Source organism: Antedon mediterranea, chromosome 3, assembly GCF_964355755.1.
Source record: "Antedon mediterranea chromosome 3, ecAntMedi1.1, whole genome shotgun sequence".
NCBI classification, from domain to species: Eukaryota; Metazoa; Echinodermata; class Crinoidea; order Comatulida; family Antedonidae; genus Antedon; species Antedon mediterranea.
The window spans coordinates 28,660,985-28,683,904 of record NC_092672.1 but is presented as its reverse complement, the minus strand read 5'-3'; the positions used below and the strand labels follow the sequence as shown (position 1 = coordinate 28,683,904).

General features: G+C 32.6%; 2 protein-coding genes and 2 long non-coding RNA genes across 4 annotated transcripts in view; 1 reads left to right on the top strand and 3 right to left on the bottom strand.

Moving 5' to 3' along the window:
• The window catches only part of LOC140045153 (fibrocystin-L-like), a 37,422-nt gene extending 37,110 nt beyond the window's left edge, over positions 1 to 312 (bottom strand). The window contains exon 1 of the mRNA XM_072089921.1: positions 154 to 312. Coding sequence (XP_071946022.1) covers positions 154 to 181 — 28 coding nt within the window. The 5' untranslated portion in view covers positions 182 to 312. The remainder of the gene's footprint in view (positions 1 to 153) is intronic.
• LOC140044260 (fibrocystin-L-like) lies at positions 214 to 22,612 on the bottom strand. The gene is made up of 18 exons (XM_072088738.1): positions 22,594 to 22,612; positions 22,263 to 22,343; positions 14,530 to 14,671; positions 14,154 to 14,247; positions 13,798 to 13,855; positions 10,900 to 11,005; positions 10,073 to 10,126; positions 9,605 to 9,672; positions 6,927 to 7,040; positions 6,530 to 6,779; positions 5,727 to 5,829; positions 4,966 to 5,205; positions 4,417 to 4,567; positions 4,124 to 4,264; positions 3,258 to 3,655; positions 1,771 to 1,898; positions 892 to 1,086; positions 214 to 322 (listed from the first exon to the last, which is right to left on the bottom strand). The coding sequence occupies exons 1-18, from the start codon at positions 22,610 to 22,612 to the stop codon at positions 214 to 216; spliced, it is 2,451 nt and encodes an 816-aa protein (XP_071944839.1).
• LOC140043805 (uncharacterized) lies at positions 19,726 to 20,950 on the top strand. Its single transcript, XR_011844407.1, has 3 exons — positions 19,726 to 19,854; positions 20,222 to 20,364; positions 20,614 to 20,950. It is a non-coding gene; the product is annotated as an uncharacterized lncRNA (long non-coding RNA).
• On the bottom strand, positions 20,862 to 22,067 carry LOC140043806 (uncharacterized). Its single transcript, XR_011844408.1, has 2 exons — positions 21,664 to 22,067; positions 20,862 to 21,196 (listed from the first exon to the last, which is right to left on the bottom strand). It is a non-coding gene; the product is annotated as an uncharacterized lncRNA (long non-coding RNA).
• Positions 22,613 to 22,920: the final 308 nt, after the last annotated feature.

Below are 22,920 nucleotides of genomic sequence, written 5' to 3'. Positions count from 1 at the left end.
ATCAGAGTGCAGTATATCCATCACTGATGCCAATAAAACGAGGTTTTAATCGTTTTATTCCATAGGTTTCTGATGCAACTATCATCTTCTTTACAGCTGTTAACAAGATGTTATAGTGACAGGTATATTGTAATATCATTAAAATGACCTTACCTGAGCTTTTACCATTCCATTCAATCATGAAAGTACCATATATTGGCTTTGATGCTGCTATCAACCTTTCAACGGTAATTGTTGTTCTATTTCGCCAATCATTGCTGCTAAATTCGACGTAATCACTCTCATCTTCAACTGATCCATTTGTAATATTTTCAGCTCTAACCTGGAGAAGAGGAAATCCGTAGACACAATTTTTTGCAAATAGTGTGATATTAAAGCTGTTTGTGTCTTTTACAACGGATACTTCTGTAACAAATATATCGTTTGGTCGAGCTGCAGGACGAGTTTGAAGATCTGAAAACACAAAAAACATTGTACCTAAAAACTACATGTGACAAAAACAGTGAAGAAATCAGTTTCTTGTCAAGAGTTACTATCTTTAGTATAGAATCTATACTTTTAATACAAACGAATTCATATTGGGCTACTTTTAGTATTTTCTGCGATTTTCATTTCGACCACATGTCTGCCTAGTTTATTTGCCTTAAATTTTACTTGTTTAACTTGAATGATAGGGTGAGGTTGAACTAAAAGGAGGAAATGTTCTTTTGAAAATGCAAAAAAAGCTTTTTTTGTTTTCACATTTAATACAGACACACTTCCCCCCCCCCCGCCTCCCCTACTCCCCTCTGTCTGTCTCTCTCTTTCTTCAAACTGTTGCCATTATTTAGACATCACGCTTTCCACGATTTATTTCCATACTTTTCTGTTTTGGGCAGGAAGGTTTCTTACAGATATATCTTTATCTTTAATGACTTACATTTTATTTCACTGGACCCAATATTCAAGTTATCAATGTAGAAGTCACCGCCATCTTGGTAAAGTGTAATGACCTCAACATCAAATGGAGAATCGGGACTACTCTCAAAATTAAGTTCTTCGTCTTGCTGTATATAGCTGTATATATCGAAGCACGTATAATGCCAACTAGAAGTAAATCAATCCGATTAATCAATAAGGAATACGAATATAAGATTAACATAAACAAGTATTTAACAATAATACATAGTATACTAATAACAGGATATCTTTTAGGCAGTGCCGTACTCTTATGCAGGTACGATGCTACGACTTTTTAATGAATAACATTGATTTGATTTGATACCTTTTCCCTCATTAAAAATACAATAATTAACGTATATAGCAATTACAATAAACATAGACAAAAAAAATATGCTGGAAAAGACAAAGAGATAATATAGGTCTTTAATGTCCAGATAAACTTATTTCCAATGGGCAAAGGCAAACCACAGTGAAAATAAAATTTAAAATAACATTAATATGAGTTAAAATTTACTATTCAGTTGATTTGCTTTCATTTAAAAAAATGTTTCTTAAATTTTGTTTAATCTATCCAATGAATAATGTATTCAAATTCTTAATAGCTGAATTTATAAACGTATTATGAGTAGCTGATTTATCTATTATATAAATTGTTGATGATATAATAGAATCCAAGCTCTCCATATTTACTACATTGTAAGATTGTATTCAAGCCTGAAAAGATTGTGTTCTATATTAACTATGAATAATCAATGTAACAATGAATATTAGTTTCAATAACTTTCAATAATGCAGGCCTCAATGTAGTGTACAAAATATTATTCTTACCTTGTTGTCTTTGTCAGTTTAGACACTCTGTATTCTCTCTCACTTCTTTGATCTCCGTCGTCATAATGTTTCCAACGAATTGTGAACCTTACTTTCTGTGACAGGGCTCCGTTATACGCAAAGCACACCTGGAATGAATATAACAATTAAATTAACAATTGCTTTTGTTTTAATATTATATTGCCAATTATCCCAAAGAAGGTAACACATGTTAAAAAAAAAATTACAAAGCATCATACATAATAGAGAGGTTTCGCAATCTTACGAATACGATAACAAAAACGGATACGTCACGCACACGTATTCGTTTTCGACACCAAATGTTGTTTTTTTTTTAATATTAACTTATAAATTTAAGTTTAAAAATAAAGAAGAATACAATAGATCTTATGCAAACTGATGTTTTCATGAAGATATAGACCCAATAAACAAGAAAATTAAGGTTAAAGATTAACAAAAAATAAATATGTAATCGTTTACAATTATGGGGTATGGGGGTAACATTTTTGCAAATAACTTACAATTTAATAAACAGATTTGAATTTTCTTGCTATCAGTATGTAGTATATAGATTGCCTAAATGTAATATACTTTTTAAAAATGATTCTAACATTTTATTGATATCTTTAGAGGTCAAAAAGTCACTGACCTTTAGTCAAAAATGCAATTTTTTCTAAATTAGCTTAAAGATTTCAATTTTAAACACAAAAATAAAAGATATCTTATACAAACTAATGTTTTCTTAAACCTATAGACACAATAAATAAGAAAATTGAAGTTAAAATTTTTTCAAAATTGAATATGCTATGCATTATAAAGAAATTTGTTTGTCATTAGTAATCGTTGACAATAATGGGGTAGGGGTAACATTATATCAAATAACTTAAGGTTTAATGAACAGATTTGCATTTTCTTGGTATCAGTATGTAGTGTATGGATTTCTTTATTTTTTTTTAAATATTAATCCGAACATCTATTATTATCTTTAGAGGTAAAAAAGGTCAATGACCTTTAATCAAAAATGCAATTTCTTCTAAATTAACTTGTACATTTCAATTTTAAACACAAACTTATAAGAGATATTATGTTCATATTTTACTAAACATATAGACAAAATGAACAAGAAAATTGAAAATAAAAAACAAATATTCAGAGAATGAAGAGATTTTGTCCGGTAAATTAATTTGTTATAACAATTATAGGGTAAGGGGTTCAATTTTTCCTAATAACTTTGTATTAATTAGTGAACAAATTTGCATTTTTTAGTATTAATATGTACTTTGTAGGTTGCCTAATTGTTATATTCATTTTGAAAAAAATAAAACGTAACATATATTTACATCATTGTTAGTCAAAGGGTCATTGAACATTTTTTTTAAATGCAATTTTGTCCAAATTGAACATTAATAAAGTTTCAATATTTAACACAAAAATATAACAAATCTAATACAAACTTATGTTTTTTTTTATTATATAAGCATCGTTACCTTTCCATTCTTTATAGCATCAATTACATCAACAGTCTCTCCATTAGATGACTCAGTTCCTCCTGCTTCGTAAATTATATTAGGATTCTTCAAAGAAGCTCGTCCACAGTATGGTTCCACATCCATAACCCGTGCGCCGGACTCATACCCACTTGCAGTACCCTCGTAATCATTTGTGTAAAGACCACTAGATTCTGAATCTTGTTGACATTGGACAGTGAACATCTGTGTTAAAGCTTCTTCAAAATCTTCAGCAGTTGATGAACTTGACAGTGATGCGCTTTCAATTTCGTCAAATTTGACAGCGAAACTGTCAATGGTAGCCATGCTTCCTTCAACCGTGGTGGAGCTCTCGACCTCGAAGTTATCGGACATTCCAACCAATTGTTGAACATTACCTAAATAAGAATAATATTACAAAAACCTTTTTTTATATATTTAAGAATTGAAGACATTTTTAAAGAATATAATATTGTTACTGAATTCAAAGGAACGTAATTATACTGTGTCTAGAATATTCCAATATTAAATTTTAATTACCAAACTCTGCTTTTCTCAAGCAAAAAATGTACTTTTATTTTTAGTGGCAGTAATAGTTGTCTAGGTAAAATTAAAAGAAACTACATTATACATGAAATTTGAATTTCATCGGACACGATTCAGTTAACTAAGTTATTTATCAATGCTGATTGGCACACTTCTTGTACTTTAGTCTCCTTCATGCATTTTCTCATGCTCTTGTGACCTCTTTTAAAGGTCATACGATTTATAAAAAAGAGTTCAATATTCAAGAGGAAGAAAACAGAGATATAGAATATAGAATTTGCAATAAAACAAATCCATGTTTCATGAAATGATCTGCTTACCCGAACCTGATGGGAAATGAATCACAAACACATTTCCAGCAAGTCGTATTGTTTTATTGACAGACACAGAATATGTAACGTTCTGTAGGTTGTTAATAGCATCTTGTACCTCATTGACAGTGGCATCAGCAGATAATGAAGCTAAATAGAGGGAAACATATTGTATATTGAATTATTTATAATTGTATTATATTATTATATTATATAGCTAGAAATGAAACTGACATCTTGCGATGGTGTAACCAGTAAAGGAATTATTGATAGTGATAGTAATAAGTAAAGTAAAGTGTTACCTGTGGTTTCTTCCATAAATGAAATGCTGAACATTCCTTCCAGATCTTCGCATACTCGTACATATTCATTTTCCGTGTCTTCATTTGAACAGTTTGAAAACAACAACAGTATTTCTTGAACTTCTCCATCTCCTCCATTAATACTTAAAACCTTTAAAGATAATGAATTGTTATGTCAGTTTTTTACTTAAGTCATACTCAACAAACTTCTAAATTATTTATCTGGTGTTAACTCTCATGTGAACTCATCTAAAGCTCTGTCTACACTATCGTACTTTAAGTGAAAATGTGATGTGCCCATATATGGACATGTGTCATACTTGGGCATATCACTACCATATAGGTCACGTCGCCCTTTTTTGTCAGACTGTCCTAGAATTTGTATTAAAGTCAGTGTAATTTTTTTCGATTGATACAATGTCATGGTGACATTTATAGTAGAGTAGTTTGAGAAAAAAGAAACTAATCGAGCGAGTACAGGCGTGAAAAATAAGATAAAATCAAGGGATGAACGGCATGGCACTCAAAATAAATATAATTTAGGTCTACCTGTTGTTCATTATTCTTAGTTGATGTAATTGATATTGTTTGTTCTTCGTTAACTGCTCCACTATAATCAGCATTACTAATCGGCAGATCAAACATCATCAAACCAAGGTTGATATAGTCTGATCCGTATCCTTCATGAAGATAGGCTTCAATGTAGTAGTGGTTCCCGCCAGTTAGTGTCAACGCGTCGGATATCAGTTTGTTGTTACCGGGTGCAACTGAATTGAATGCAATTTTTACCTACAAAAGAAAAAAAAAGGATAAATGGTTTCTTTATGTATACCACAAACTCATCTAATTTCATCATCTCTGAAATGCATGCGCACAAGTTAGTTTTGATTTGAGAAAAAAAACCTAGTCATTAAATGTATCCGAAATGAGAACTAACATCCTGATGGATCCTAATGTAATCCAGTTGTGAACGGCCAAGTAACATCTTCACCATTTTTAACGCACGTGTCTAATAATGTTTCTCTTCTTGGAAAAATACAAATTGGTTTAATTAATTTCGACAAGTCAAAAAAATTAAAAAAATAGATAAAGAGCACATCAATTTCCAATTGTATTTTTGTAATAATTTCTACATACAGTAGTTTTCCTTTTTATGACTGTTTTTAATACTATAAAATATAATACTATTAAATACATTTGTTTATAAATACACCTCCAATTCTTCTTTTATGATGTCAAACATATCATAATATTTCATAAATATACGAAATAGGTACATAAAGTAATGCAGTGCTATAGTAATATCTTACTTTATTTTCCGGATTCTCTGTCATGCTGAAGTATAGTTCTGATTGGTCATCGCTGTAAATCATGAATTTAAATACACCGTCGTATGGTGCCACAAAATAGCCCCTATATAATATAAATACAAGAATATAATGTTAACAAGATTCAATATAGGTCTAGTGCAACAATACAATATTTGCAGTGTGTTAACCTGAAAGAGATTATTTCTAGTGTTATATTTATTGTTTTTAGATAACAGACAATATCAGCACTTCAAAGATAATTTTTATCTGTTGTGAAGTAGGCCTAGGCCTAAAGTTCGTACAGACATCATAATATATGCCCTGGACAATGGTTTAGCCTCGTAATTTAGAAGCTCAACTTTCTGAATTATTATAGTTATTATCATCTCAACAATTTTGCAATATGTCCTGCATTTTATGATTCAACGTGTGAGCCGTGGGCAAGTGGGCAAATATTTGGTTATTCTTGAAATATACATCAATTATGATAACTTTAAAATATTAGATATCTACACACATTTGTCAATGATTTTGATAATACACTCAGTAAATTTGACAGAACTTGTATAACAGCAAGTTTGGCCTCCTCAAATGTTCAATCTCAAGATCCTGGGACTCGGTTTGCGCGCTGTCCGCTTTAAAAGTCACAATCAACTTTTGCAACGCTACTGTAACATGGAATAAAGGAAATACCCCTTTTTTCTTGGTCATAATGTCAAAGTTACGTTAAATACGACCAAAAGGAACAGAAACTTAATAAATTGAAAAAATCTCCAAAATGTCAATTAACTAATATCGTTTACCTGTTAAAATAATATGTGTCTGTCCTTACTTCTTGGTAAATACCTCGGTTGCCGGGAAAGGTTGTCTGATTGCTAGACTGTTCTCCAGTGATGCATTCAATAGCATTATCTTTAACGCTGACTAACTCACATTGGACTCCACCAACATCAACAGCAACGTATTCCATCTTCGTTCCGAAGTATTTACCAGAAATGATGATACGAGTACCTCCTCTGTAGCTGCCATAGTTTGGTGTTACTCCTTTAATATCTGAAAAGTGTATCATTTTGCTTTATTACATAATGACGCAATATTGCATTTTTGTTATTGTTATTTACGTCGTATTATTGTTATGCAATTTTATTTGACCAACAATACTTGGATGTACAGATGTAAAATTTAGGATTACGTTCTTACCGGCGTGTAGTTGATATAAATAAAGCTCTCCTCCAAAGCTAACAGAATAAGCACCCGACTCGGTGTATGAACGGCCCCATCCAGACGACACAAGGAACGTTATGTTCTTCGAATCTGGCAAAATAAGATGAAGAAAAATTAAGTACATTTAAAGCAATCCCATAATAATAGCTGTAGGATTTTTAAAACCAGAGACAAAAACAAAAATGTATTTATAATTTCAATCATTATCCCAGAACAGCAAAATTTAAGCGTCATTCATCTTCTCCGGTCCGGCTCCGGTTTCAGTTCAGGTTCGCGTCAGAACAACATTATCGACTTATCTTTTTCACTACGCGCCACGCGGCTACACGCATATGGAGTAAAATGACTGGTGCATAGCCAGCCGCGTGGAGCGTCGTGAAAAAAAAACCAAGGAGATCCGATTTTATTTTGAACCGGATCGGAACAGGTGAAAGGGCCTTCAGTCTAGTTTACCGATAATGTGTAATAATTGCTGAACTTAAGCAATATCAACCCAATTTAGAGTTGGTTTATAGTAACTAGATGGTGCGTACCATCTAGGTCGTGCCCACAGAAGGTTCTCGAATACATAATAATTTCAGCGTTAAAAAACTGGCGATTTCAAATGTACGTACCGCAGGACAATAATACATGTCGTTTACAGGAACAAATAAATAGACACTGTGATTTATGTACTCAACTAAAATTAGCACCCTATTACTTCCGAAAGAGAAACTTGTCACAAAATAAGACCAATAATTGTTTAAGTCAAATTTAAACAAACTTAATTTGTGTTTTGCATGTAACATTAGGGTTGAGGGATGGGGAAGAGGATGGGTGCAAAGAGGAACAATGTTAAAATATATTCTTTATCCATTTAGTAACGAAATATTAATTGCTTTCATGTTTTACAAATAATATACCACTAAACACAGTAAAACATTGCGATGTAATACTTTGTTGAAACTATCACCGTCCTAGTCGATTGAAATAGTACAGCACATGTAACGATACATCACTACGACGTGTATATGTTTATAATATAATGTAAAACAATTTGTGAAAACCACCTCTATTCGGGGAAAATCATAAATTCGATTTAATCGTCAATAAATATTAAATTATCTAACTCAACTTAATTAGTAGGCCTAATGGTTTTCAATTGTTTCTTAGAGCCAATTCACACTTAAGTTGGTTCCTACCCTACCCACCAAACTTGTTCTGCGTTTAGGGCATGTGATGTACCGTAGGCCTATTCTCTACTGGTTTTACAACGCTACTCATGCCAGTGAGGGAAAGGTGATGATGTGGGTGGTTTAACTGCAATAATAAAGATTTGTACATAATATACGGCGAGTGAAAACGCTAGCTCATTATCCGTTAAAAAAAAAATTATATCCAACCTCTGCAGCACAGATTGAAAACAAAAATGGATCGAATTTCAAGTATACAGTACTGTACTTGCCTTTACGACGCCTGAGGGAATAGACACTTGTGAAACAGAGATTGGAATGTTCCATTCATCGCAAATCAATACATTTGTATAATCGTATATTAAATCTATCAAAATAGTATTTTTTAAAGAAAATCGGCCTGTCTTCAACATTATGATGCTGTACTCTAGCTGTTCAACCAGTTTTCAGCTATTAAAAACAATTATCGTAGGAGGAGATAGGAAAATGCGAAGCCTCCTCGTTTTTTTTGTGGCGGGTATTTTTCAAGATGGACATCCATTAGACAGTGTATACCACGATCGGAAAACACCCCTATTTGGGGCAAATCGTTGAACCTAAATTCGTTTTAATCGTCAATAACTAATTACCTAACTCAATTTAATTAGTAAACAGGGTTACATCAGATGGTTAAAATCAGTACCGAAAGTATGAACCAACTTTATATACCATCGAGTAAAAATTCTAGAAATAAACCGAGATTTACCGAATTTTGCCCTTACGTAAATTTATATATAGATAAACATCCATTTTTACCACTAATATTGCTAACAACTGTAGTAATACTTGTTGATCACTTGACCGCTCTCTAAACTCTCTGGTACATTTTCTGTTGACCAAATACTAGTATTAGTTATCAAGTGACTGTGTAATCTATATTTGATCAATGACACGTTAGTGTGTAGATTCAGGTGTGGTAATGGTTTGTATTTATCTTGAAGATATCTTGACCAATACAATAATCAAATACAGTATAATATCAGCATTTACGTACGTTGGCACACGTCGTTAGCAGTCTATCTTTCAACTCGTAAAGATTCTATCCGTTCCTCTAAACACACATCATGTGTACAGTATATGCCTAATTATATTTCTTTTTCACTTTCTCTTTTCTATAACATACTTTACTATTGTAAATGGAAAGAAATCATTAAGCACGCCTATATAAAACTTTTTAGAAGACGATTTCTTTAATTATTTGTTTTAGTCATGTAGATATTTTATTTATGCTCTTTAGACCCTACTCCAAATTACGAGCTATTTCCAATGATCTCATTGTCAATTTTTTGACAACCAAATGTTAAAATATCAATTGCTGCGTGATCTCTTAAACGTCGGTATATCAATAGGTCGATAATGCAGAAAGGGCTTAATATTCAAAAGAACCTTTTCACAATGGGTATTTTATGACCTATTGTTATTTTCTATTTTTAAAACTCTTACCAACAATTGTACTGTTCGGTTTACAAATAATGGTTCCCCAGCCGTCGGAAGCCTTGTCAATACCAAATCTAAATAGGTTGTCATTTTAAAGATAACAATATGAAAATACTAATTGCTCATCTTCATGCGTAGTGTAAAATATGATTAATTTCTAAAAACGGAATGTTATAATTTTTTTTGTTATTCAAATAGCACTTAATATCGGTTTTAAATTTCAGATTTGGATAGTAAAATATTATAAATATAAAATACATTACTAAATTATTAGTAATTGAAATAGTATTAATTCATATACTAGATATTGTTATGCATGGCATAATACATTTGTCATAATTGTGAATTTGTCATTTTGGTATAACCATGGACCTATATATACCCATGGTATAACATTTACCAATATCTCTTATCATTTGATCGAGTTGATAATATCGGTAATAGAACTTAAACATAGCCGCAATAAATACTTACACAGTTCCCGTGTCTTGGTCAATAGGATCACAGATGCTAGATCCCATATATATCCTAAAAATAACAAATTTGAATTACCGTTAAAGTACGATTGAAATGTTGCATCAGGTGTTTTAACGCTATGCCTATGCTTAAAAGATTTAGTGTCTCCCCCCCCCCCCCCCCCAAAAAAATAAAAAACACTTTGAATGGGTTATTTTGTAGTTTAATAAAGTTGTCAACTTCGATAAAAATAGGAAAACAAATAATGTTTTCACTTATACAATTGCAAAATAAATGATTTTTTTCACTAATAAAATTACACAATAAATGGTTAAATTCAACCACAAACCCATTGGACTACTGATTTTTTTTTTTAACTTTAAAATTACATATTCAACAACAAAATGGGTAAGAATTATTTTTAAGAGTCATTCATGCAACTAAACAGTAACAATCCTTTTTTCCTTGGCTAAATTCATACATTATTTTCACACAAGCTAGACGAATAATGTACTACTTGATATTTCATTTTTCAAGAAGGTATATAGGCTGCATATATAAGCTTTAATTATACAATTCCTAATAATGTCACAACATTAAAATTGATTTTATAGCAGTAGGCGCACCACTGTACGCTTAGTTTTTAATTTATAATTTCTTTTTTATTAAAGTATACACTGCTGTATCAAACTTTATGCGACAAAAAAAAAATTGATGTTCCCATATATGGACATGATGTCATATCACTACCATATTTGGGCATATCACTACCATATCTGGGCACATCACACAAACTAGTTTGATAGCGTAGACAGAATTTTACGATTTTTGTTTTTCAGGCGTACCTTTGAATTTCAATGTCGGTATTTGAGTCTTCATATTCGTCAGCTTGAGATTGACTCGGTGTAACAATATCAGTTACAATTTTGCCATAGAAATTCAACGTAGAATCTGCAATGCGTGAAAATAAACTCAGGTCGATTAAACTAAATTTCAGTTTTTTATAATAGTGTGATATAGCATTCATTTCATGTTACATTGTAAAGGCCCATTTACAGAGAGGAGCGGGTAACGGTACCGGTAAACGGTAAGCAGAAAATAAAACAATAGAATCTATGTTATTTCCATTTATTTTCCCTTTACAGAAAACGCGGAGCGGACGGTTGTTGAGCGGAAGCTTGTTCTGGATAGATATATATTCTATGTGGGACCAGGTACGCGGTTTACCGCTTACCGTTACCGTTATTCTGTGTAAATTCATAATACTAGATGGTGAACTCGCTTCGCTCGCTTCGCTCGCTCCCCCTCTAGGAAGTGTAGACGATGGTTCTCGGAATGATAAAAATGTTCTCCTTGTACGTTTTCTGTCGGTTACCATTATTGAAAATGCTTGACATTCGTAAAACTAAACTACTCTGTTTCACAGTGTTTTAGATGATTAACAGGCCCGTAGCCAGGGGGGTTTTTTATGGTTCGGGCGAACCCCCCCCCCCCCCCCCCTTTACAGCGAACCCCCCTTAACCGACTGCGAACCCCCATCCCCGACATGCCCAATACCTCACCCTCATCTCCAAAAATCGTCCAAATACGTGCCCCACAGTACAAAAAGTTGTTCGTAAATTAAAAAATTCGTAAACTCGTTCGGAATAACTCATACAGTACCTTCTTCCCTGTATGAGCGTACTTCGAGCGATATAGTCTGTAAAGAGTTGCAAATGAATTGCGGATTTTAACCTGAAAAATAAATGTTTGGTCCCTGCATGTAACATGATATTGACGCGTCTCACAGTGAGCTGGGGGACGAACGATTCGTACAAAGGACACCGCCAGACAACTGCGTACCAATTGTTTAGATCACTGGCAGTCAGGCAGCATGCATAAAGTATATAGCCTTCCGACATACATCAGTATTTATGTGTGGCTATGAAGTATAATGTATCATAGAGGATTATAGTGAATATTAATATTTTACACTATAATATCTATGGTATCATGTACTGTAGTTCACATTATGGCATCCGATTATTTTTTTCTAGACCACCAGCCGATACGTAGGCCTACTCAAATGTATCAATATCACCTATTTACATTGGCATATTTAATTTCCTCAACACATTGCTGTAAATAAATATTATAGATAGAGCTATAATAAGAATTGCATTTGCCTTCACCCAGTGTGCTTTTTTCGGGGCTTCTCCTAGACGTACGTTCGCATTGAACTTGAACGCAAAACAAAATATCGAGTAAATGATCAAACAATCGGCGGTTCCGCACAGAGCACGCGCATCTAACATACGGCAACAAATGTTATCGTTGAAATAGTCAACGAGTCCAAGTACGATCGTTTTGCTCATTGGTAGCATGCTGCATGCATGAGAGTGTCTTTTCCGGCCATCTAGGGGTGTCATTTAACAAAATTTGCTTCGCCTCAGGCCCCACCTGGGGGTGAGGGGGGGTAGGTATGGGGGTGGGGGTGACCCAAATACTTAGTGTGACAGATCCTGGCTACGGCCCTGATTAATAACATTTTAAAGTATAGTGTTTATTGTTTGGTAGGGCCCTTTGAGGAGGCGGAGTTCATTTGAGGGAGGTGCTTATTCGAGGGATATATGTTAATTTTTTTAGTTTTAATAATATGGTAACATTTAATCAAATGAAATTCTCTAATAGGTATAAAAAGTGGTAAAAAAGAATAACAAATGCTTGGTAAATTGTAGATAACAGTGCGATGAATTCTACTACAAATAGTATATGATTATTATTCAAAGTGATGTTTTATTGGAGAGGCGTTTATTCAAATAAATACCATCCTAATAATTATTAATACATTATTTAATTTAAACCTCTTGAAAATAACTGCCCTGACAGAGTATGCCCAAGAAAGAAGACATTACGGCTTGCAACATGGGCAGACATCTCGGTCCTAACGGGACACAGATAGCCTACAGTTATTCCTGCCAGCTTACTCAATCAACTATCGGGATTTCACTCGAGTTTAAACAAAATGTCTTATCATCAAATCTCCCTATGTAATTTTATAATACTATTTCCCACAATATATTCCGATTCTTTATGGCGTATATTTAATTTGATCTTTATTAATTTGCAGTAAAATTTTTATTTTTTAACTACTGTACCTTCACACACGCACGGTCCGTTCCTAAAATAAACTAAAAACTGAAATGGCTATGCAACTAGTCCTACTATCGGTTTTTTTCTTCCTTCTTTCAAAGGGACACTGTATTGATTGATGGAAAGTGCCTGTTTCCAGTCACCTTTATGGTCAAATCTATTATTTTAACTGCTCCCTTATGTATAAAAGAGAGAAAATAGTTGAAACCAGGTTGTTGCAAGGTGAACCCAGAAATTACTTTGACCCGCGAAGAATTGAAATTGAGTGGAAAATCTACTGTTGAAATCTTAAATTGTGTTAAAAAACTCTTTATAATATCTTCCTAAGATAGAAATATGGAACAATAGCGTCGATGTGAAAACTAATGTTATCAAATCTACGTTTCGCGGTACATCTGAGATAGATAAGGCGGAGATTTGTACGGAAGTTTTTGCATTGTGCTCGCCTATGTCAGAATTAACCATAATTTATATATAGATAACGTGGAATGTATGCTCTCATGCTATTTTAGAGTTTATTTAACTTATTGAGTTATAATTATCAGGCTAAATCAATATTTAATAACTCAATTTATAAATATTTTTTTATGTTATTAAAAATTCGTACTTACCTGGAGTTCCAGATCGTGGCCAAACACGTCTTACTCTTGGTGTTCTATTACTATTGTACTAGTTGAATAAGAATAAAGAACAGACAATTGTAATATTGTTTTATAAAATATTTCTGGTAAAAAAAATCTATCAAAAATGATCGCTTTGTTTAGTTTAATTGCGGTACTGAAATATGTATCTAATGTTGCAAAAGTTTATATATCGTTCCTCTGACAAATCATATTTTATCTGTTCCATTTGCCGCAGTAAAGTTCTGTCTACAAACTAGTATATTGAATTTGTGTTTAATTAACTTTTTCTTGGTGAATAGTTATTACACATTGGGCCTAATTAAATAAAACCGCTTTATTATTACCTGAAATCTGCAGTTATTGGAGTTACTACAGTAGGTATCAACTTCTTTCCCATCGACTGTAACGTAAATGTAATAGTCACCGGGAATCGCAGCTCTAAAAGTGAAACCAAATGCCCAAACAGTGTTTAAAAGAAACTAGATAACATTACGTCATTATAATTGATGAAGTCATGACTTTCAGAATGGTGAGGAAATACAATTAGAATGGAAAAGTTGGAAACCAGTCTGTTGCGGTTCATATTATAGTTATTTAGCCGGGTAAAAAGTGTGTCACACCTGTTCCGGTCCGGCGAATCGAACATCAATGCTTCACAGGTGTGAAGGGTCTTTCAAATTAGCTATAACTGTGCGAATAAACCAAATTATCATTACATACCTTGTATCGCAGTAAATTGTACTTTGTGTTGACCAGTAAGTGATTACGTCACACTCTACGGTTGCCGTAGTTGAGCGTAGATAAACACGATTACCGTTTTTCTCATTCTCATTACCGTAATTAAATTGATCAGGACTAAAATCTAAAGTAAAATATATAAAAAATAAAACCTTGCGAACATTATTTCAGGCCTTTTATTAGGTGATCATTTAGAATAAAATTATAACCTATTGTTATTGTATGAAATCTTTATTGGTTATCCGCCTCAAGCGGATAAGCCCTTGAAGTTGTAGTGTTACTTTTTGGTTATCCGCCTCAAGCGGATTAGCCCTTGTTATTGTCGTGTTACTTTTTTTTTTATTGGTTATCCGCCTCAAGCGGATAAGCCCTTGGAATTGTCGTGTATAAAAACATTACACGCAAAATCATTTATTTTTTATGTAATTTTACTTAAATTAAATAATTAAATATATCTTTACTTATCTGGCCTTGGAGGACCAGACTTAAAGCCTTGGCTTAATGCGTCCTCCTCACACAATTGTATTTATTAATTTATGTTTCTGTATTATCATATTGTATTGTATTGTATTGTGTGAAACAATAAACTTGAACTTGAACTTGAATTTATAATTTTAAAAGATATATCCAATTTTACAATTTGTTTTTGTATTTTGATTTTCAGATATTTACCAAAGTTAGTAAATTTGGTGTAGACGATGTAGCCATATCAAAATGGAGGCAAGTGGCCGAGGAGGCAAACCAACTAGTTATTGAAAAACGTTTCAATGACTGCCCTTATAAAAAGAGAGTAATCAGTTAGTTTCGACGCTGTCAAGCAAAATTGAAGTAAATATGAATTTAATATATTAATATACTACGTTCATGCATATTAGTGTGACAATGGAAAATGATTAGTACACATTGTTGGCCTTAGTAAAACATGACAATTGTACTTTGTCGGGTACATTGTATTAATGAAAAGTCGGAGTACATTCTGTTTTTAAATTGTATTTTTCAGGTGTCGGAATCTCAGAAAAAGGAGGAATCGTTATGGGTATTGATTATTCCAATGGGTATGTAAATTTCAGACCACTGCTGTTCAGAGATTATAGAATATTAACTATTCCATAGTTGATTGTTTATACGTTTTTTTTCTTTTAAGATACCCAATTGACATTGTCCTAGAAAGTGGGGAAACCATTCTTGTACCAGAAGAGGTCAACTTTGATGTTGATGCAGAGTTACCGATAAAGATTAAGTTTACATTATCGAAAGAAAGAGTAACATCTATTTCTATTGTAGATTAATAAATTTAAAAAAATAAAATTGTCTATAACCCTTTGTTTTCCATTTCAAAATGGATTATTGCTAAAGCGTAAGGTATTCAATGTTTTATTTTTGTACCGTGTATTAATAAAAGGTAAATTTAACATAATTAACTTATTCATTTAATAAATAATAAAACATAATTATCTATATCAAGGCATTCTCAATATACGAAAACCAATAAACAATAAACATAAGGTTTGCCGTTTTCCGTCACCTGTTATAATTTATGTTGCATATTATCTATAACATTTTTGAAATTGTTATCATCAAACAAACAATAACATTTTCAAAGAGCAAAACAATAGGCCTAAATATAAAGTTTATCTCTTTATAAAACTTGAAAGTATGCACTTTCATAATGTGTCACTGATTAACATTTTTTAAGGTTTCATGATATTAAGGGTTAGGGTTAGGATTACGTTTAGGTTTAGGGTTAAGGTTAGAGTTAGGGTTCTTTTGCATAGATTGTGCTTTTCAAACTTCTGTTATAAACGTAAACATTTAGACATTTAACTGAAGCGAAGGTTTTAGACGCTGTCAGAGCCACGTAGCGTAAGTTACGCGCGATTTTCTAAAATTCTCAATTTGATCATAACTTGGAAACAATCATCAAACAAACAAAAACATTTTCAAAGAGCAAAACAATAAACATAATGTTTATCTTTTTTCTTCTCATGTTCATATATATAAGACTTGAAGGTATGCATTTTCATAATGTCACTGTTTAAAATTTATGACGATTTCATCATAGTAAAAAATATGATTTAGTTTGGTATGTAATAATCCGATTTTCTTCAGCAGGTGCTCATATAGCGCGTCGTGAAGTGCAACTGACTTTGGTATCAGAGGTACCGGGATCGCATCCCGTCACAGAAAAACAACTAAATAAAAGGATTTATTTGGTTATATTACACTGAAAAGGTAGTTTTACTTTTTTTTAAAGGCTACATTTTGGAAAAATCATAACTGAAGCGCAAGATGCGTTTTTTTGTGGGCGGAAGATGTGCAGCCAAGCTTTTTGACGATGTCAGCTCCGCGTAGCGTAAGTCACGCGCGATTTTCTGAAATGCTTAAATCGGTCATAACTTCGAAACCGATAAATATTTTTTAACGAAGTTTTCAGCCACGTTTTCTTCACATCAATGGCTAACTTGTTTTATGTTTAACAAATTTTTGAACATTAGAAAGTGTGTGCGTAAACGGCGTTTGAAATTTGTTATTCTTCTTATTTTGTGCACGCTGTTTCTCTTCAACGTGTAAACACAATATGTTGTAACTTGTACATCATTTAGACATTTAACTGAAGTTGTGCAGCCAAGCTTTCTGACGATGTCAGAGCCGCGTAGCGTAAATTACGCGCGATTTTCTGAAAATCTTAAATTGGTTATAACTTCGAAACAAATATATATTTTCTAACGTCATTTCAGCCACGTTTGCTTCACATCAATTGTTAACTTTTTTATCGCTACCAAAATTTGTAACACTGGAAAGTGCGTGCGTAAACGGCGTTTGAAATTTTAAAATTCTTGAAATTAATTTCTGATTAAATTAGAGCACGATTCAGGTCATTTTAAGCGTAAAAGAAATTGCCACTGGTGCGCACATTTTTACGCGCGCACGGCGCAGGGAACGCGTATGAACTTTTATTTTACATCGTGTTTTTCAAGCTTCGGTTAACAATTTTACGTTATTTTATTTACTTTTCAACTTGAAATGGCGTTCTACGAGCACGTTAAACATCACTGGTTGCGCACGTAAACGTTAAAAAATTTGAAAATGTTGTAAAATATGTCTACTTTTAAAAATGATATAGTTCATCAGAACCCAAGGTTACCCCCGTTTTTTTATATTTTTTTTATTACACGTTTTGACATTCAACACTATAGTGTTGAATGTCAAAACGTGTTTGATGGCTACATTATTTGCATATTAAATTTAATTTTAGAAATTGTTAACATCAAAAACAACATTTTCAAAGATCAAAACAATAAATATAACGCTTATCTTTTTCTTCACGTACATGTTAAGGGCAGTTTTTTAAATTTCGAATAGGCTACTTTTTTTGGAAAATTCAAAACTGAAAAGTACTTGAATGCGCAAGATACGTTTTATTGCGGGCGGATAACCAAACTTGTCTTAAGTAACGAGTTTAAATCTAGTTGTTATTATTGTTTCTGGACACTATTTTTTGTAACAATTATCTCAAAAAGTTTAATGTCAATGATTACTAAAATTTCACAATATTTTTCAAATACTATAACTTAATCCTAATAAGCTTTTCAGCGTGATCACTCATCTGTGACGTAATTTATACGCCATTTTGTGGAATCACATTATCAATCATATCTCTATAATTCATTATCACATATTAATGAAATTCACTAAGTAAACTTCAGGTCAAGGGTAAAAATATTAGAAAATAAAAACTTGCGCGTTTCAAGGTCAGGCGCGTGAAATTGCGCGTTAAACATTTAAAAAGCTTAAGATTAAGTTTTGATCAATTTAGAGCATGAATTAGGCCATTGCGTGTTATAAAAAATTACGACGCAAAAACATGTTTTTGCGCCCGCGATACTTAAAAAAGCGTAAAAATACGATTTTTTGTACAAATCGTATTCTACTCGCCATCCTTAGTACATTCACCAAATTTGAGTTCGTTCCGACTTAATATAACGCTATACGAGCAGGTTAAAAATGACATTTTACGTACAAAATGACGTGACGTCATCAAATGGCCACTTGAATTTAAAAATTAGATTTTTTTTACTTTTTTTGTAGGTTATCACATTCAATAGAGCGCATCTCCGTTATTTAATCCCGATTTTCGCTCACATTTCAGTATGTGCTAAATTAATTATGCTTATCATGTTGCCATCATTTTCTTTTTGTTGACGTCCTCACGCTCAAAAACTTGTATAACGTAGGTCGTGTAATTTCACCTGCAGCGTATATTTGAATATCTCACAGCTCTTCAGAATTAAAGGTTATCACATTCAATAGAGCGCATCTCCGTTATTTGAGCCCGATTTTCACTCACATTTCAGTATGTGCTTACTAAATTAATTATCCTTATCATGTTGCCATCATTTTCCTTTTATTGACGTCCTCACGCCCAAAAACTTGAATAACATAGGTCGTGCAATTTCACCTGCAGCGTATATTTGAATATCTCACAGCTCTTCAGAATTAAAGGTGACCTTGATGATTAAAATTTATTCTGAAAGCTAAATGTAGATCTGAATTCATATAAGAATTAAGCCTATCGGATGTTGTGACGTTATGATATGGCCAGTTGAAATTAAAAAGTATTTTTTTCATTTCTTTAGTCCAAATTATACAAATTTCAAAGAGCGCGCACCGCGCTTCTACGTGCCAAATGCTCTTCTAAGTCTTATATTTTTTTTTCAACTCGTTATCGAATTTGTCATCTTCAAGTTTTGTTTATACGTTCTTCTACCCAAAAATGACAACATGATGTGGATCCCGTAATTTCACCCATGCTCCACTGTATATAGATATGCAGTATAATATACTGTATACTACTGTACTATTGATTGAGCCCCTTTCTCTTTATGATGGTATCTAAAAACATGATGACGCCCTCATTGTCGTTGTCCTTTAAAAAAATGTTATGTTAAAGTTGTATTGTCCCCCAAAACATGAAAAATGAAGATCAATTAAATCAAATTTTGAATAGACCATATTGTAGCTATAATAAAGTTGTTCACTTTCGCCGAAAAAAAATCCGAAAAAATTATTAATTTCGCTAAGAAAAAAGCAAAATAAGTTAATCAATTTCCCAACTTGTCAGCTCAAAATTTAGGCCGATAGAGCTAACTCATAAATATGCATGATATGTTAATGAGCATCGACACAGCTGGGATCTGATCTAACAAACATGGATGATGCACGTTGTGTACACAACACCCACAGATCGACGCGACTCGACTGGGGGTTTCCCCTGATCGTATGTAAAGCTAAGCTGTTAATTTGTCGGTAAATAGGCCTAGACGGTTATTTTAAATATAATAATTATATATATAACGCAAACTAGACAGACGTTTGTAATAACAGGAAGGTAATTAATTAACTTAGCCTGGGATTTTTTCAGGGCTAGGCCTAGAATAATACAAGCATAGGCCTAGGCTAGTAGTAGTAGTAGTAGAGGAGTCAGGCTGCTGGGACAATCGGGTCTCTGCAGAAAATGCCCAGCTAGGCCCTATACATTGTACTCTTCATAGACTGGCCTAGGCTAGGCCATCAATCCGAAAATACAGCCAGCCTGCTGTACCATATACATAATTTACAGTTGAATCTTGTTTAACTAGTTTTTATGATAAAAATAAAACAAACATTTTTTCAGGGAAAATGGTTACAATACAACTTACAAGCCTGAAGTTGAGAACCTTCCTCCAGCAGCACTGTACAAGTAGACAGAGGGGAAAAGCCAGCTTAGCCATTTTACCACACAAACTACTGTTCTTTACCATGTAACTCTGTACTGTAGTAAGTCAAATATTTGTTTTCTCTTTATTAAGTCTTAGTTGTAATGTGTTTTACCATAGAAAGTTAGTGTACTTATTTGTCAAAGCAAGCAATTTCACTAGCCCACATTTTGCACTAAATGTGCATGATCTAGACCTATTTATAAATACCAAATTCCAGGTTTTCGTACTTTGCCGAAATTAAAAACTTTAGATTTTGTGAAATATTTAACTTATTTATACATCATTATTTAAACATTTTTATTTAAAGACGTTGAGCTGATGAAGACTGGAACAGAGGTCACATTTGTACTTCATAAAGACAACTGATGATAGACTCTGTATATGATTGGATATTGCAAGAAAAATATTTGTGATGCTGCATTCGGCCAATATGTTCCTGTTCAGCTTGTAAAATGTTGTATAATTTTTTTATAAAGCAATAATATTTGTACAGTATATTATTTTGTAAACATAACATTCAATAAATAAAAAATACTACTACAACAGTACACAGAATAAATTCTTCAATTTTACTTACACTTCATAATGTTACTGTAAATATTACATTGCAAAAGGAGTTAATAAAAAATATATATAGGCCTATATACAGTTACAGTATATCTTATTGAATTCCTGTATTGTTTTTTGTGTCAATTTGTCTACTAATATCAATGTGTTGATTGTGGCAGTAATTACGGCAGCTATAGTCTTCTAAGATCGCTCATATCCATTACAAAGTGTCATTTTAATAGTAAGAAATGTTTCAATAAATTGTGAATGTTGCCACTGTATGATACATTTTGTGTTTCTCACTACTTCACTTGCTCTTATTGTTCAATCAATGTTAATACCTGAAAAAAAAGAAGAAAATTGTGTCAAATATCTGCATAAAATGGTTAATTGTGCAAATGTTGATTTGAACCTATTGCATTTGATGCAGAAAATATTTTTAAAATACTGTACAGTAAACATTCAAAACAATATTTAGATTTATTTGGTAATTTTCTCTGCAGAATAGATAGTTGAAATCCTAACAAATTAAACCAATTTATCAGGATGCCAAAAAAAAAAAATTAAAAAAAAATACATCCCTCCTGGTGGTGGTCTAGCCCTAGCTAGTAGTGTACTGCCTAGCCTAGGCCTACTACCTCTACTTATAGAAACAGGAGGCAGCAGTAAGGCTACTCGAGACTGCCTGCCATGTGGTTGTGCTAGTTAGTACTACTAGTATGTAGTAGACTAGTATACAGTAGCAGAAAACTCGGGCCTAGGGCCTAGGCCTAGCTAGGCCTCTCCTGCTAGCGAAACAAAAACTCACCTAAATGAATAAGATTCAACATCAAAGTTACCAACTGCAGTTCTACTTAGTATTCTGCTAGCTATAGTTTTCGTGTTTTCTTCAAGATCGTCTCGCGTCACTACTCGACTCTCTCTATGCATTGCTATCGTCGCGTTGTTGGCTGTTTGTTGAGAGAACCATCATCCACAAGATGTATCCATACAATATGAATATTTATGAGCTAACTCAGGTCAAGGGTTAAATTAAACCGGAACACGTTTGTCTTCCAGACAAATAGCTTCCGGTTGGTTAATTTTTGCTTTAAATTACGATTTTCTCGAGTAAAACATTTTTTTTTTCGATCCAATTTCAGTTCAAAGTGAATAACTTTTATGTGCAATTAAAATGGCCTATTCAACAAAAATATTTAAAAAAAAAATGTTTTCAGGGGGACAATAATTCTTTAACGAACATGCATGTTTAAAATTTTTTAATTTCATTAAAATTATAAAAATGATCACCTATAATTTGTGACGAATTAAATTCTAGTTTTATATTTAATTTTGTTTTATTTAGGTTATTTAATTTGTATTTGATATTTTAAAGTTTGAATAGACATACATAGGCCTAATCATTACCTTTTCCATATATAGTTATGCGTGTTGCACCTTCATAACTACCACTCCTTGGATTTATACTCGTAACTGTTGACGCAACTCCTAATAATGTATAAAAAAAATTAAGCAATCAATATTGATGAGAGTTAGTGTTACAGTGGAATTCATACTTTGGACATCTTTAAATCCTTATTTTGGTGGATATGAACGGAACGAGGCTAGGGATAATAATGTGTTTTATATTCGTAACGTGTATTTCTTTAAATAAAAAACATCTATATGTTATCTTATTTTGTAAGTAACAAAATACACAATATATTTATTTTTAAAAAGAATACAATGCTACGTGCACCTGACATGCGAAGAAACATGTTTGGTTATAAGAGTAACAAAGTCAAATGGTATTGTTGCTCTGTAAAAAATTGTGTTTGGTGTTACTTTGATTAAACGATGAGCAAATCGGTTTGATTGAGGCTTCGCACGCAATTTGCTCGCGTTCTCTTGAATTATAAAAAAATTATTCTTCCATACGATCTCCAAAAATTAAAATTGTTTTTCTAACGTTCAAACAGATTAACGAAAACAAAGAATTGCTATTCGATTTTGTCTATAAGCTAGGCTATTAAAACAAAAGCTGACAATGTGAAACAATATTTGACGTTTAGTTTATTTTCAAACA